At 36.8% G+C, this 17,256-nt stretch overlaps 1 protein-coding gene across 1 annotated transcript; it reads left to right on the top strand.

The window, feature by feature from the left end:
- The first annotated feature begins 14,841 nt into the window (after positions 1 to 14,841).
- Positions 14,842 to 16,162, top strand: LOC113355875 (probable CCR4-associated factor 1 homolog 7). The gene is made up of 2 exons (XM_026598852.1): positions 14,842 to 14,978; positions 15,131 to 16,162. Exon 2 carries the CDS (start codon positions 15,175 to 15,177, stop codon positions 15,988 to 15,990), a length of 816 nt encoding a protein of 271 aa, XP_026454637.1. The 5' UTR covers positions 14,842 to 14,978; positions 15,131 to 15,174; the 3' UTR covers positions 15,991 to 16,162.
- Positions 16,163 to 17,256: the final 1,094 nt, after the last annotated feature.

Genomic DNA, 17,256 nt, shown 5'->3' with positions numbered 1-17,256 from the left:
TCATACTTTGATGACAGTGAGTTTTATGATAACTTCTCGCATGAAAAGGGATCTCTCTCTAGGTTCAAGAAGAAAAAGAGACTTGATCATAAACATAAATCTCTTAATGAGCATATAGATCATACTTGTGCTAATTAATCACGAGGTTGAAGGAGATTACTCATAAAAATCCTTGTGAGTAAGATGTGTTAATAAGCAGGTATGCGTTTTGTATTTGCATCTGTTATGTTGAGTTATCTTCTTATCGTCTATAGTTAAACTGTTGTTTACTGACCTGTGGTATTTAAAGCATTAGCTTTTATCTATTTCCTGTCATCTCTTGGTTCTTGCTACAACCTCTATAAAATTCTTTTCTGTTTAAATGATTTGTTTGGTTGTACGCAAACGTGTTGGGATATTTTTCTTTATGGGTTAACGGTTGTAGTCGAATGGATATCTGTTCTGGACCGAGTCGACGGTTTTATTAAACCCTAGATTTCCTTCCCTAAGGTTAAATAGTTGTCACTTTGATTTATTCACGTACGCATACTCAAAGTTGGATTTCGGTTTTTCAAGAATGTCTTCCTCCTCGTCTTGCTATGGTGGTTTTGCAAAAGGATTCCTTGACAAAAGCTTTGTTATTGAATCAAAGAGGAATAGAACGCTTGTAGAAGAAGATCATCCTAATGCTTCATGTTTCTTTTCCTATGTTCATGAAGATGCCGAGAAGGATGATATGATTTCTGCTGAAGTTGTTCATCACTTTCTTAAGTACTCTGGGGAAGCAAAACAACAGCTTATTGACACTCTAAAAGATCTTGATAAGTTAAAAACTGAGATGGAAAATGTTACCTCTGACCTTGTTCTCATAAAATCTCAAATCAATGATCTTCGTAAAGAGAATCATCTCTCTAGTGTCGCAGAGAAGGTTGTCGATCATAAGCTCGAATACTCCATGTCTCGTGAGGATCCTGTACTTCCCATCTCCTTGTTCGCTGTCAGGGAAACGATGGAGTCTAATTCTATTTAGCTTGTCATCTTTTTATATACCTAGTATGTCTTCCTTTTGGCTTAGATGGAAGAATAACTAGTATTGTGAATATCGATGATTGTGACTACACATAACTATTATTTTTCATCTTCTTGTATTGTTTTTTAGGTTTATTGGGTTTTAAAATTCTAAAAATATTTGGAGGATGATGGTTTGCAATATTTAATCTTATGGTTTGTTATATTGCAATGCTTATGAGATTTGTGTCTTTACGTCCGTGAACTTTGTTGTCCCAAATTTTGTCAAAAGTAAAGTCGTTCATGATCGGTATTTATGTATTGATTTAAGGATGAATAGACTTTTGACAAACACAAAAGTTAAGCCTATATAGTCAATTCTTTGATGGAAGATAGGTTAAAATATTTTGTGAACAAGGATAAAGTTTATTATTGTTGTGCAAATAATGCTGAAAATAGAATAGATCCTTGTATATTTCACAGTATTGATATTCTTTTATTCATATCCTATGAAATACTGTGAGGCTCCGTGATACGACTAAGTTTATTATTTCTGATTAGCTTGGTTGGTTGTTCCGTAAGGTATGTTATGTTGAGCATTTGTAAACTAAATTAATCATCTCGTTTGGTTATTTAGTTATTTTCTCTGTAAGTTCTCTTATGTCGAGCAAAACAAATGACAATTAAATTGATTACTTTCGTGATTAGTTTGGTTGTTTGTGTTTCCAATTATATTAATTATGGGTTCTCTTGTAATTAGTCTAGTTGATCATTCATATATTCCATAAGATTTTCTTGTGTCGAGTATATGAACGGCTATCCTAATCATTTTCCAATGGTTTTGGTAGTCATATGTTCCGTAAGTTTACTTATGTTGAGCATAAACAATTAAGTTGATCACCTTGTGTATTTAATTTGATTGCATATTCCAATTAAATTAATCATAGTTTACTTGTGATTAATTTGATTGAGTTCTTTGGATATAGAAAATCACTTATCATGGTTTTTGATGTCCAATAAAAATCCTTCTTTTCTCTCGAAATTAAGGTCGCTCTTGTTGTTCCCTTGGGAATGACATCAAATGGGGGAGAGTTCTTTTGAATTTGTGCTTAATGGTCATATCTTGAGGGATGTGCGGCTGTGGAATTTTAGAGGGGTTATCTTGTATCTTTAAACTCCTTGATGAATGCTATTAGCTTCGGCTATATGATTGCATCTAAATTAAGATGATGTGCGTCTTTTCTTTTAGTCATGAAATGTCTCTTGTGGAAATTTCATTATGATCCCATTCTTGTACCTTTTCCAATTTTATTGACAAAAAGGGGGAGAATTAATATGTAGTTCACACTACAAATACATATGGTTTTCGGATCATTGTGTAAGGGGGAGTGGTTTCCATGATCGAGATGGAGTATTGACTAAGAGGGAGTGATACATATCACCATAGTATTATTGTTGAAGTTGTGATACAATTGGACTTTAACACTGTGTAGTAATACTATGTTATTGTATAACAATGATCGAGAATCTCGAGTTTTCTCATTGTTATGGCTACGGATCTTCAACAACGGTGATGCTAAACTTACAACCTTTGGGATCATTGGAGTACTTGGAAGGACAAAGATTTCAAGGAATGTTGAAGATTATACTTATGGAATAGGAGACACTAAAGTTTCATTATCTCTTTTGAATTCCATATGTATTGATTGTTTTGTAATTAAAATTGACAAAGGGGGAGATTGTTAGAGCACCGCTTGGTCAAACTCGCATGTGTTGCTATCTCAAGCATGTTTGTCAATGTTAGTGATCAAAACTATAAGTCTTGATTTCTAGTCTATTATAGCTAAGTCTCAGACTAGGATAGTAAGTGTAGTTGACTCAAGGACTTCATGGCGATTCATCATACAAGTGGAAGAACTACTCAAGGAACCGGTGGAACTTCTCGACAAAAAGGTATGTGAAGACTTGAACTTATCTGTCACTAAAAAGTCTATCTATTTTATCTCCTACTTCTTGAGAAAAAAGTCGTATGCTATATATATAGACTTAGATTATACACATTTGGTATTTCGAGCCGAGTATACCTCGCCTATCTATATCTCTAAATATGTGTTGGTAACGGTTTCGATTCGACCATGTTTTTCTTTACCTAGTGACGCAAGTCATGTATGTTTCGATCATCTTGAAAATTGCTTTGACGAGAAATAGTGTAACAACTACATAACGTCCTCTAAGAATGTTTCAATGATTGGAATGAGAATTTAGATTACATAACTATAGTGGACATAAGTATGTTGTGGAAACACATATGTGCATAAGTCCCATGCTGGAAATCGGCTAGTAACCAAGTTCGCGAACTCAGTCCGCGAACTGCCGAAGTTCTCAAACCCGAGAATTTCTGTTGAGTTATCAAACTATGTTGCGTGAGCCAAGTCCGCGAACCAGTGAAGCTCTCGAACCCGCGAATTTCTGCTGGAGTTTGAAAAATATTTCCAGTACTTCAAGTCCGCGAACCTAGTCTCCGAACTTGTATAGGTTATATATCTAAAGATTATTTTTAAACTTAACTCATAAAGACTAAGAAATGCTTTTGCAAACCGTGGCTATAAATTTCATGAACCGGTTCATGTGAATCGAATAGTCTTTGCTTCAATTGGTTCTTGTGTAGTACATGAGATTTCCTTACAATTGAACAACTCTCTAACTAGTTCATGTGAGTCATTTGAACTAGTTATGGTGAAGAAGAAAGTGGTTGGTATGAAATGATCAAATGGCTAACCTTTTGGTTGACTATTATTGAACCAACAATGCACACGTTTGGGTATGTTTGACAAACCTAGAAGCGTGTAGTTCATTTGTGTATGACAAGCTAAGATTTCGATCAACGGTTGAGATATATTATCTTGAATCTAAATCAGGTTTTCATATAACGGTGGATAGCATTTGCTTTGTGAGCAAGGCGAAACCATGATTTGAAAGACTATATAAGGGGACATCTAGCAACTCTACAAACTAATCCCCACACGTCCATGTGATACTAGTTTGTAAGCTAGAACCGATTCTCCTTTAACCTTTTGTTTTCTTCTGCTAAAACCAGGTTAACGACTTAAAGACTTCATTGGGATTGTGAAGCCAGACCAATACTACTTTTATCGCAGTTGTGTGATCTGATCTTGCATCTTCTATCGTACGAGTACAATCAGATTGATTGGCTTGAGATCGTGAGAGTTCTCCGATATGCAAGATATAAAAGTAATCATAAACATCTTCGTCTCATCGTTTGTGATTCCACGACGTCTTGTTTCGCTACCATACGATTAAGATTGTTGTGAGGTGATTGATTAATCTAGGTTGTTCTTCGGGAATATAAGACCGGATTATCAATTGGTTTCTGTTCACCTTGATTATATATCAAAATACGAAACAAAATCTTTAGGATTTTTCTGTGGAGACAGATTTATCCATTGATAGACTTGTCTGTGTGAGACAAATTTGTTTATCGTTAAAGCCTGCGATTTTGGGTCGTAGCAACTCTTAGTTGTGGGTGAGATCAGCTAAGGGAATCAAGTGCGTAGTATCCTGCTGGGATCATAGGCGTAGGGGTGCAATTGTACCTTGGATCAGTAGGATACTGATTGGGGTTCAACTACAGTCCAGTCCGAAGTTATCTTGGAGGTAGGCTAGTGTCTGTAGCGGCTTAATACAGTGTATTTCAATCTGGACTAGGTCCCGGGGTTTTTCTGCATTTGCGGTTTCCTCGTTAACAAAACTTCTGGTGTCTGTGTTATTTCTTTTCCGCATTATATTTGTTATATAATAGAAATAATACAGGTTGTGCGTTTGATCTAATCAATTGGAAATCCGACCTTTGGTTGTCGATTGATATTGATTGATCCTTGGGCATTGGTCTTTGGTACCTTCCAAGTTATTCCTTGCATTTGATTATTACTCACAGTTTCTATTTGAGGAAATCAAATAAGTATAGAGATATAAACTCGTCGATATACTTTTAATTGATTGAGTCTTGTTGATTCTCTTAAAAGTGTATTCGAGTTTGTCCATACAGATTGCTAAGAGAAATATTGGGTGGTGTTGTAGACCCACGCTTTTTCAATAACTAACCCTAATAACCCACTAATCTAACCCACTACCCACTAATTAAAACCTAAATTAAAAGAAACAAAATCAGTTTTGTTTTCTTTTCTTCTTCTCCATCTTCTTCTTCTTCTCCTCTTTTCCTCTTCTTCGTCAACATCGACGTTAATCGTCGATTCGAAAAAAATTCATCGTCGATTATTCAATCTTCATAAGAAATGCGTGCCAAGAAAACACCCAGACTTCCAGAATTGAGTACGGGACTCCCACATATAGTGAATTTCACAAAAGAATTGGTAAAAATTAAAGAACTTGAAGCACCATTGATAGGCAAAATCAATCATCCAACCGCAACAAAGAAGTATGATTCCAGTGAAATGCAAATCCGCGGGTAATTTCCTTCATACCCATTCTTTTCAATTCGTTATTTTTTGAAGAAATCGATTAGAAATCATCAAAACCCATTGAAAATGGTAGTTACAGTAGATAGTTCGTCTATGAGAAATTTGTGTGTAACCCTAGAATTGCTAACCGAACTCCTAAAAATAAGAACAGTTCGGTGTTCTCGCAAAAAATATACTAATATCTGTTTACCGAACTATATAGTTCGGTATGCTTGCAAAAAAATCTCTCGTAACCGAAATCAATTTTTCCTTTGAAAGAATGAGTTCGGTTTTGTCGATAATTTCTCTTGGTAACCGAACTTCTGAAATAGTTAGTTCGGTTGTTCTGGCAAAAAAATCTCTGGTAACCGAACTCAATTTTTCTTTTGAAAGAATGAGTTCGGTTTTGTCGATAATTTCTCTTGGTAACCGAACTTTTGAAATAGTTAGTTCGGTGTGATCGCATAAAAAACTCTCGTACTCGAACTCAATTTTTCAAAAGTTAAGAATGAGTTCGGTTTTCTCGTTAACTTTTTTAGCTAACCGAACTTTTGAAATATTTAGTTCGGTTTCCTCGCAGTTTTTTTCAGGTAACCGAACTATGGTATGTTAACTTCGAGTGTTGTGTTAACTTTATTATTTAGTTCTATTTCATTTGATAACATAATATTCTCTTATGTTTAGCTAATACTTTAGTTTTTGTTCTTTAGGAACAAAGGAAAAATATGAGACAACAACTAGATGAGGATTTGAAAACTCCCACCCCTCGTGGAGCAAAACATTTAGATTTCCGAAAGCGTGGTGTCACATATGCTAAACATGGAGGGGGCTTGTTATCGGAAGTGAACCAAGAGAATGTTCGTGATGTAATTCAAGATAACAATGAAGAGGTGATGGAGAATGCAATCGAGAATGATGATGAAGAAGAGAATGATGATGAAGAGGTTGAACAACAAAGAGAAGACGTTGAAAATGTAGAGGAAGAAGAACTAGGTACCGTCATAGAAGGAGAAGGATAAGAGGAGGAAGACGATGGAGAGGAGGAAGTAGATGAAGAGGAGGAAGAGGAGGAACAAGAGGGTGAAGATGATGAAGAAGAGGAAGAGGAGAAACAAGAGGATGAAGAAGAGAAATAAATTGTTCCTTCTAAAGAGAAAAGGAAGCCGAAGCCGCCTAGCAAAAGATACTCACACATTCCCCTTGATGATTTGTGTTTGGATCCAGTGGACCCAACTTATGGTACTCCAAATGATGGAGGGGCAACATTGTTTAGGTACAAACACTCATAGACTGCGAAGATCTATGCGACAAAGGTATCCTTTAAGTTCATAGTGTTAATAATGAGTCATATTAGTGGTGTTTTGTCAAGTATTAATAGTGTTATGTTCTTTTCGTAGGATCATAATGATGCAGTTCGTCTTATTAAACGTCAAAAGGCGGCCAAATGGGATCTTTCTTTGGAGTATGACGAGTGTGTACTGAAGGTTAAAGAATGTGTGTTATACCGAGCTATTCAGTTAGCACATGTGGAATTTTACGTTGTTGCCGTATCCGCATTTCTCGAGAGGCATTATCCCGAGACATATACAATGCATCTTCCATTCGGTGAGATGAGAATTACTCCCGATGATTGTCGTAATATCACCGGCTTACCAGTGGAAGGTAAATGTCTTCGAGAAGGCTACAACCCCTTGATGAATTATGAAGCTCTTGAAGAATTGGCTCAAAAATGTCTGGGATGGGATGCAAGAAAGTATCAATGTGAGTTTAGACGTTCTGTGAGATCCCCTAAACGTGGCGATGAGTATAATCCAAGAGAGGCAAATGGAGCATTAAAGAAGAAGCTGAAGAAATTCAAGTTGGTTAAGTTGAAGGTAGAATTTGGAGGGACAAAAAAGAAGGTGGAGAAAGGAAAGTTGGTGATGGACGGGGAGACCCTTAGGCATCATGCCACCGCTTATTGGTTATATATGCTAGGAACTGTCATTTTCCCAAACACTTCTGGAAATAGGGTGGATGCACATTATCTACAGCTTTTGGAGCATCTCGATGAGATGAACAAATACTCTTGGGCCACAGGTGTGCTTGCTTTTGTTTTAGAAAAGATGAGCAAATGGTCGAGGATTAAGTGTAATCAAATTGGAGGTTACTTAACTCTTGTTCAGGTGAGTTTTTCTACATTGTTAATTAGCAAATTATTCGCTAAATTTTTGTGCTTCCAATTCATTTTTCATGTGCGTGGATATTTTTGTATTTTCGCATAGGTTTGGATTTACGACCACTTCCCTAAATTGGGATTGGGTTCAGAAAAGAAACCTTATCCCTATGACCAACCTACAGCAGGAAAGTGGTTGTTTTTGGACGCACAAAAGAAGTCTAAAGAAGAGCAGTTGACTTCGTTGAGGGAGAAATTGGATGAACTTAAGGTGAACGATGTGGGATTTCACCCATACGCCGTACCCGATGATGTATCTGTAGATGAAGACAACTTGAATGGTTTCTCTACCGTCTCGCCTTACTATGGACCAATTTGCTATCCTAACAGCTACGCAATATATAATCCAAGGAGAATACTAAGACAACTTTGTTGCGTCCAAATGGATCCCGATGTGGAGAATGAAAATTTCACTTTGCTGGTTGAAGGAACAAAGAACTCCGAGAAGTATTTTGATCCAAAACATGAACCAACTCCTGCGATAGCACATTGGAATGCACTTACTAACTACCACATACCAAAAGATGATTTGGTACCTTGTGGGGAAGATGTAAATGCATGTGAGGAAGATTATATGGAGTATTATGAAGAAATTAGTCATCCTTTTGTGATAAATAAAGAACAACAAGCTAATACTGACGCGGCGAAGGCGAAGGCAAAGGAGAGGGAGGCTAAGAGAGCTCAGAAGGAGGTGCCTATTTGTGGAGAAGAAGCTAAAAGGTTATGGGATAATGTGGTAAGAAAATTTCTTTCTCTTATACTTTTCGGTTGTTTCAAACTATTGGAAAAATATTTACCAGTGCTTAAAATTGGAATTAAGTGTTGAAGGGTTCGAAATTGTTGAAGAAATGGATGGCTAAAATCAAAATTGGAGAGCCGATGGAGATTAAGGAACAAACCGCCTACTACAAGCAGTGGGAGGGTCTCATAACTAAAAGAATGGCGGAGCCAAGTAGGTCTAAGCAATTAAAGAGGGATCGACAACAAGGTGAAGGTTCAAGTCACGCTGTGGACGAAACCGATGGAGGAGACGAAACCCCAAGTGATGAGGAAGTTCGTCCCAAAACTCGTGGTAAACAAGGAGGTGTCAAGAAGGGTCGTAAAAGTGGTCGTTAGTGATTTCGTATGATTTTAGTTTAAAAAAACATCTTACTTATGGATTTCGTATGGTTTAATTCGGTGTGTTTGTGTTTTTTAAACAATTACTTAAGGATTTCGTAGTTTGGTATGTATAAAACTTTTATATTTGTTTTAGAACCTTGAATGTGTTTTTAATTTTTATTGGGTTTGTGTTTTCAATGTTATAAGACTGAAATGTTGTAATACAATATGGAGTTCGGTAACCTGTGATAAAATACTGGTCACCGAACTGCTTGTTCGGTGACTTGGTAAAATTATACCAGGTTGCCGAAGTCTTAGTTCGGTTACCTCGCAACATTTTCATTGGTTACCGAACTTGTCTTCAGACTGAAACAGTTAGCTTTGATCCAATAGATATTAGTTCGGTTAGCAGATCATTATTCCTTAGGTCACCAAACTCTTCTCTGGAGACTCAAATTTTTGGTGTTGGACATGTTGGAAAATGGATTCTCTTGAAGCATAAATCACATAGACCAGCTCTTAGGTTTGTTTTGGAGTGTTTTTGGAATCTTATATGTGCTCAGTTTGGCTGTGAGCCTTCATTATAAGGTTCGGCTACCTCTAGTATTTATCATATAACCGAACTAAAAGTTCGGTTGGCAGATCCAATTTTCTTAGGTCACCGAACACTCCTCTGGAGACTCAAATTTTTGGTATTGCCCATGTTGGAAAAGGCATTCCAGTGAAGCAGAAATCACATAGACCAACTCTTAGGTTTGTTTTGGAGTGTTTTTGGAATCGTATATATGCTCAGTTCGGCTGTGAGCCTCCACAAACAAGTTCGGTGACGACATGTATTTTCCTGGTAACCGAACTCTCGGTTCGGATGATCGCAAGTTTTTATCTCCTCACCGAACTTGTAATTTTGAAATTTAAATGTCCTTTATCTGACACAAATATAGTACATAATTTTAAAATTATGTACTATATATCAAGTAACGGCTAATTTTATAGCCGTTATACACCCAAGTGGTATATATATGTGTTTCATGGTTAACATTTTGTTACAAAATCTCCTAAAAATGGAAGCTAATACTCCTAAATTTACTCTAGAAGAAAATCTTTCTCTTTGCAGGAACTACATATTATACTATCCAAAGAGGGGTGAAAAACGAAGAATGAATGGTATTATGAGTCAAAGTTATTGGGGGGAAATTCATGAGCAATTCATCTCCGACACAACAAACCCTTATAGCCGTGATCATTTAGCTTTGTTCATTCGATTTAGAAAGATTAGAGATAGAATTGTGGAATTTATGGCTTTATTTCATATTGTAAGGCGCTATCGACTTAGGGATGAAGGATTCAGCAAAATCATTTTAACATCAAAAAACGAATGGCGAAGATGGAAGAGAAAGGATTTCAAATATGAATATCATTTCCGCATCCTTAAAGACTTTTTCATAACGCGTTTCGGATATTAGATAGTACGTAATTTTATTTTGGAAAGTCCTGTAAAAGTTCGGCAATGTCCTGTAATTTCACTTCCTAACCGAACTTATGTCACGTACAGTTCGACATTGTCCTGTAATTTCATTTCCTAACCGAACTTCAATGTCAAATTCAGCAGTTAAAATGTTAAGCTTCTGAACTACAATTCGGTAACATGTTAATATTCATCTTCGTAACCGAACTTCCTGTTCGGTTACCTGGTAAAATTTGTGAGATTGTCGAACATGGGTTCGGCAATGTCGATATTTAAATCTGCCAACCGAACTAGCTTTGTTGAATACATAAAATACAAACATTTACTCAAAAATTAATACCACTTTTCAAAAAACATAGAATTCCACTGATAAGCATACTTAGTTCCATTACATGTGTTATTTAATCATCCTCAAGTGAAATTTGACCTTCATGTACAATTTCTTCCGACTTCTTCAAAGCATTCCACATCTCCATGTTAGGCTCATACATGATACACCAACCCAACATTCTATCCGGATTAAATGCAGGCCAATAAGAGGTTCCACATATTGGAGGCAATGGACAATCGGGTTTTAACCGGAGCCCTATAAAGTGGTTGTTGTTGATCAATGCCATGACACATCTCCTTCGTTTGAGTTGCTCGACACATACGGTTGTTTCCGGGATGAAGATGAAACTAGCATGTTTTGAGAAATAATGAACCACACAATTGAATGTCTCGGCGATTAAGTGTCCACATATAGGCATGCTCATCCAATAATCCGATGTCATCGGATGGTCCCCATGAAGACGAAGTTGATACCTAACAAATTTCCCATTGAGACTACCCTCCCCATCGCACAACATTGTCTTGTAAAAGGCCGGATTCTCCATTAGTTTGGAAAACAACCTTTGCCTTATATGAGTGATTGCACACCCATTATTTTGCTTGGCACCTTTGATGAAAGGCCCAAGTTGTTGATTGACAACATGAAAACCACAATTACCATCCGGAGGAACGTCGTCGGTGGATATAACGTATTCTATAATGTATAGAGGTAGCTCATTCAAATAGTCTTTATTTGGATCCTCAAGCTTTATGTCTAGGGAATATGGTTGGATGGGGCACGTTGGAGACTTAAGCTTCACGTCGTCGGAAGAGGGTTGGCTTGGTTGTGATAGACACATCGTACCCTTTTTCTTCAAATTTCGCTCACTTGTTTCGCCTTTCTCCTCAATACTCCTAACCCGTTTCTTGGTTTTCTCCAAGTACATTGCCGCGGTATATTCATGTCCACAAGGATCTCTAGTATTTGCGTTTTGCTCACTTTTCTTCTTACATAACACCTTTGCATATTCTCGTAGTTGCTTTTTAGTTTCTTTTTTGCTTGGTCTACCTTTCGGTTTGACCTTTGCCGGTTCATATACATTCTCTTGTGTTTGTGGATATATAATTTTCCTCATATCATCCCAAAAGATTTGTTTTTGGAGGTTGTTCATGCCACGATACAGCTCTAGTACGGTTCTACCCATCTCATTATCACCAAACTCTTCTTCGGCTTCTTCTCCCTTTGGAGGAGGGATGAAACTTAGATGCTTCCAAAATGGATCAATTTCGCTTAAAAGTATTACGCCATCCTCGTAGTTGATTATCATATGGCGACAAGGGAGTCCCATAGACTTCTTCATGTTACATACACACACCTCATCCGCCTTGGTTTCCACTTATCAATCAACTCAACTTCTATAATCAACAACTTCATACATTGCTGAGATACGTTGTAATGGATCCCCTTGAACAATGGGTGGTCGGAATATTTTCCGTTCATTTTGAATATACGTCTTTTTTGGAACTTCTCTTTAATTCTATCAATGTCACGCTTGAAATAATTTTCCATAGCATTCCACACGGTTACGAAGTTATCAACACATCCAAAGAGATTCTTCTTCAACCGGTGGTGAGCCGACTCTACTAAACTTGTCTCTTGATTTCCCAAGTGTTTATATTGGTTGGTATAGGCATAAACAAACCTCTCTTTGTATGGTTCCAACCATTGGAGAAGAACATACGATACAACACCGGGTTAATCGGGAATATCCCAATGGGCGATAAATTCCGCAAGATTTAGATAATACTCTTCCTCGATAAGGGACCAACACAATGATTCCCATTCACCGTTGAATGCAACCCATTTAGCGTAACTTATATCGTATTTTTTTTCAACTTTCTCTTTTGCATCCGCTCGATATTTTTCCGGTAGCATCTTAATTTCTTCATATCCTATTTTCTTGGGTGGACAAATTATTGGCTTGCACCTATTCATCAAATTACACCATATATGGAACGTACAAAGCATATTATGTGCTAGTGGGAACACTTCCTCTATTGCATTCATCAATGCGATATCATTATCCGTCATTATAACCCCGGGAATATCATCACCTCGGAAGATTGCCTTAACTTGTTTTAGTGCCCAAATAAAACTAGGTTCTTGCTCATATCTTAAGAAACAAAACGCCACGGTAAATGGTGACTTCGTCGAAGTACGCCCAACAATATTCAACAATGGCATCTCGTACTTGTTCGTCTTATAAGTGCAATCCATTATTAGAAATTGATGAAAGCATTGAGCCAATTGAACACTCGTCGGATGCGCAATAAAGAGTTGTGTTATCTCTCCTTCCGAATCCACATCCTTTTGAACCGTGTAGTTTTTATCTTGGGCCAAAAAAAAAAACAATTGTTGCATTACTTGTCTATCTCTCCATTCCTTCCTTCTAATTGTCTCAATTGCATTGTAAATTGTGGACAAAGATGAGTGGTTATCGTTGTTATCCTCCATTAGTATTTGGAGCATTTGAACCGGTGAAATACCCATTGTCCTCATTTTAGCTACCTTGTCCATCTCTTTAGAAGTTAGATTTGCCGCCATGAAATATCCTTCAAGATGCTCCGGACGAGGATGATTATGACAACCTTGCATAACCCTGTAGAGAACCCATCCATCCTTATCTTCGTTTAAATTAAATGCAAGCTTGAATGGGAAATTAATCTTCTTTGAGAAAGTTTTGTTCTTCATATTTGTCTTTCCTTTATAAACATAACCCTTCCTCTTGTGGCTTTTCCGAGATCACCGCTTCTCTCACAAACCATTTCAAAACGAGTTTTGCTTTCTCTCCCATTCAATAATAATACGCACATGTGTTTTTGTGCATGTTGTCTAGCCTAACTCTTTGCATCTTCCGGAGTTGTGAATACCAAGTCATTCATGTAGTGATGGGATGTGTCATCGTACAAAATACCAACCGGGGAAGGTTGGTTTTCCGTTGGTTCAATTGGATCACATGGAACCTACAAGTAATAGCACAACGTCAATACCATAAACATTTAACACTTAAAGTTCGGTAATCTAATTTTTTTATCGACCCTACCGAACTAAAAGTTCGGTTATGTAGTTTCCAGAAATATATTTGGGCCTTACCGAACTCTGTATTTAGATTTTCTATGTGAAATTTCGGCCATGAAACTGAAAAACTCGACTAAACCGAACTCATGGGTTCCGTTAGAAACGAATATACATATATTCTGCGACATTACCGAACAAAAGGTTCGGTAACAAAGGTATTGATATCGACTAAACCGAACTATGCACTGTAAACTCTATAAAAATAGTTCGGTTACATGTTCTGGGGATTACATAACCGAACTCTAAAAAACCACCATTAACATGTAGTTCGGTTACCTGCGTGTGCTAAATTTAGTAACCGAACTACACATTAAGAACAATTCGGTTACCTCGCAAGCTAAATTTGGTAACGAACTAGGTTGAACTAACCGAATTTTTTCCATAAATTTTGAGTTTGGCCAAATTTTTGCACAATTCAACCTACATTAACTAAATATGAGGCATATCTGAGTACCCATAGCTTCATCATCAGGTTGTGGATGATAAAATCCATCATATGTTTGGTTAGGTTGAGTTTGGGGCAAAAAGCTTTCATCATCTAACAAATAACTCATTTCCGGATCATTAGAAGTATTGACAAATACACTATGAGGTGAAGGGGGTTCTGATTCTGAGGATGAGGTATCATCACATGAATCACTCAATCATAATTACTAAACTCAAAAAAAGATTTTTTTGGTTCACCCATCTTCTTCATCATATTTCCTTCATCTTCTTCTTATCTCTCAATAATAATGTTATAACAAAACAATCTCACTAATATAACTCACTAATCACTAATCAGTTATTAATCATTACACTAACACTAATCAATCATCACACTAAGTTTATCATCAAGGATAAAGCAGGTATTTAAAAAAAATTCAGATAAGGGGTGACTGAAAAATACTACCAATATCCATCCCAAAAACTTGAGAGTAGTCCCCCACCTTTTTTGAGTAGTCCCCAAAAAATCGTTCCAATTCAGCGCTGCTCCAAATCAACAACCTTTTGTGAGCCCAACTCAACAACCTTTTGTGAGCCCAACACACTAGCAAGAGTCAAGAGTATTGGTCAGTGTATATTGACATAGTCCACGGGCTTATCCTAAAATAAGCAGGGACTTAGTTTCAAACATGTAAATATCGTAACACGTTTTTTTTAAATACGGAAACAAACCCTAAAAAATCTCTGTCCTAATCTAAGATTTTTTCCCCCTTTTCCTTTCGACAAACCACAAAATCGAGCTCAAGGTTATGTGAATCAAACCCGGTTCCGGGAGAGATTTCACGAAAAAATATTCAGGTCAGCTCAATTACCAGATCTATGGTTTCATTTCAGAAAAAAAAAAGATAGATTTTTTTTTTTAATTTTGTTATTATCTTGTTTTGATTGGTTCTGGTTTAATCTAGTGTTTGTATGATGTTCTGTAACTAATTAAGTTAGGGTTTTTGCAGATCTACGTAAAGGGGTATCGGTGTTATATGATTTTGGAAGGAGAATGTCAGATTATATAAAGAATGATTCGATTCAAATTAGAGATGTTTGGTGCGATAATCTGGAAGAGGAATTCAATTTGATTCGAGAAATTGTTGATGAGTATCCATATGTTGCTATGGATACTGAATTCCCTGGAATTGTGTTGCGTCCAATTGGGAATTTCAAAAACAGCTCTGAATTTCATTATCAAACATTAAAAGCTAATGTTGATATGTTGAAGTTGATTCAATTAGGTCTTACTTTTTCTGATGAAGATGGGAATTTACCAACATGTGGAACAGATAAATGTTGTGTATGGCAATTCAATTTTAGGGAATTCAGTGTAAGTGATGATGTTTTCGCAAATGATTCGATTGAGTTGTTGCGAGAAAGTGGGATTGATTTCAAGAAGAATAATGAGAATGGAATTGATGCACATCTTTTCGGCGAGTTATTGATGTCGTCTGGGATTGTTTTGAATGATAATGTTCATTGGGTGACGTTTCATAGTGGATATGATTTTGGTTATCTGTTGAAACTATTGACTAGAAAAACTCTTCCAGATACTCAAGTTGGTTTCTTCAATCTGATCAAGACGTTTTTTCCAACGGTTTATGATATTAAGCATTTGATGAAGTTTTGTAATAGTCTTCATGGTGGGTTGAACAAGTTAGCTGAATTGTTGGAAGTTGAAAGGATTGGAATTTGTCATCAAGCTGGTTCGGATAGTTTACTCACTGCATGTACATTTAGAAAACTCAAGGAATCTTACTTTGGTGGATCAACTGAGAAATACTCAGGTGTGTTGTATGGTTTGGGTGTTGAGAATGGCGATTGAAATGAAACAAATGTTGTTAAAATAGTATGAATATTATGAAGAAAAAAAAAAGAAAATATGTTGTTGTGTTTGATTTTTACTACCTGAGAGATGGGTTTGTTGTTGAGATTACCATTCTCTGTAGTTTGTAGTACACATCTCTTTGGCAAAGGAAATTTGGCTTTTTAAGTTATGGTGTTTCTCTCTTTCATTTCTGGTATGTTTGCTTCTCTCCCTCTCCCTCTCTTGTGCATATTAGTTTGGATTCAGGGTTCAGTCCTAAGCTTTGGTGGGATTTACCACATCTAGAGTTCTAGGTTTGAATTGATACCAAGCTTTGAGTCATATTGCATTGAAATATCTAACAAATATTCTGGCTGCCAAATTCTTCTGTCAACTTCCAGTAGAAATATATTTTTGCTTTCTTGTCCTGACATATGACGGATTGAAATTTTGGTAACTGTCATCCCCTTCGCTTGGTTCTAAAGATTTTAATAAAATTTCAGTGCATACCTCATGGATTGCAATTTTGTTAGACAAGTCCGTTTCTAGAATGAAATCAAGCTTTGGGTTCTGGGAATTCTAGCTATCTGCACGATATTATTGTGAAGCTTTTCAGGGGTGCATGTGGATTCATGATTCTTGGATGTTTAGCAGGTTTTCTCTTTGCAGTTGTTTTGACAGTTCTGTGTTGATGGATCCAGTCTCCATTAAGTGACTCTAGTAACAGTAACAACTGATGGATCATTAAGTGTTCCACTGGCTGAGCAGCCTGGTTAGTCTTTGTGCCATAGCCGCCTACGAAACAGTGTGTTTTATTTGAGAGAAAAACTATATGACCGGAAGTCCTGGCCGAAGCAGATAGTTCTCTTTTGTTGTTTTTCCTGGCCTTCTGAAATCACCTTAGTATTAGCTGATTAGTGTGCTGTCTTTTTTTCTTCTTTTCTTTTGAAGTTCATCTGATTTCATCCATTTCTTCTCCTGCCAACTATATGGTATGCTTACTGCTTTCTTTCTCCAGTGGTGTTGAAAATTTGTGGAATCTGGTGTCTCACCTCTTTTGCCACTTCCATTTAACAAAATGAGCGTTCGTTTCTTACTGACGGCTAGAAATGTTATGGATTTTAACAATTCAGTACATCAGAAGAAACCATGTGAAGACTGGTATCATTCCTTTTCATCCAGACCCAATGACAAGGCGAGTCCCTGTGGAAAACCATATAACAGTTGATGTTAATGGGGTTTTCAACAACACTCTTGCGGTCCGTGATGTAGTTGCTAGAGATG

The sequence above is a fragment of the Papaver somniferum genome, chromosome 3 (genome assembly GCF_003573695.1).
Source record: "Papaver somniferum cultivar HN1 chromosome 3, ASM357369v1, whole genome shotgun sequence".
NCBI lineage: Eukaryota > Viridiplantae > Streptophyta > Magnoliopsida > Ranunculales > Papaveraceae > Papaver > Papaver somniferum.
The sequence above is the reverse complement of the archived record's forward strand: the minus strand, read 5'-3'. Positions and strand labels throughout refer to the sequence as shown.

What these genes read in the sequence shown, in the direction of transcription:
- LOC113355875 (XM_026598852.1), top strand. Translation starts at nt 15,175, where the DNA reads ATGTCAGATTATATAAAGAATGATTCGATTCAAATTAGAGATGTTTGG.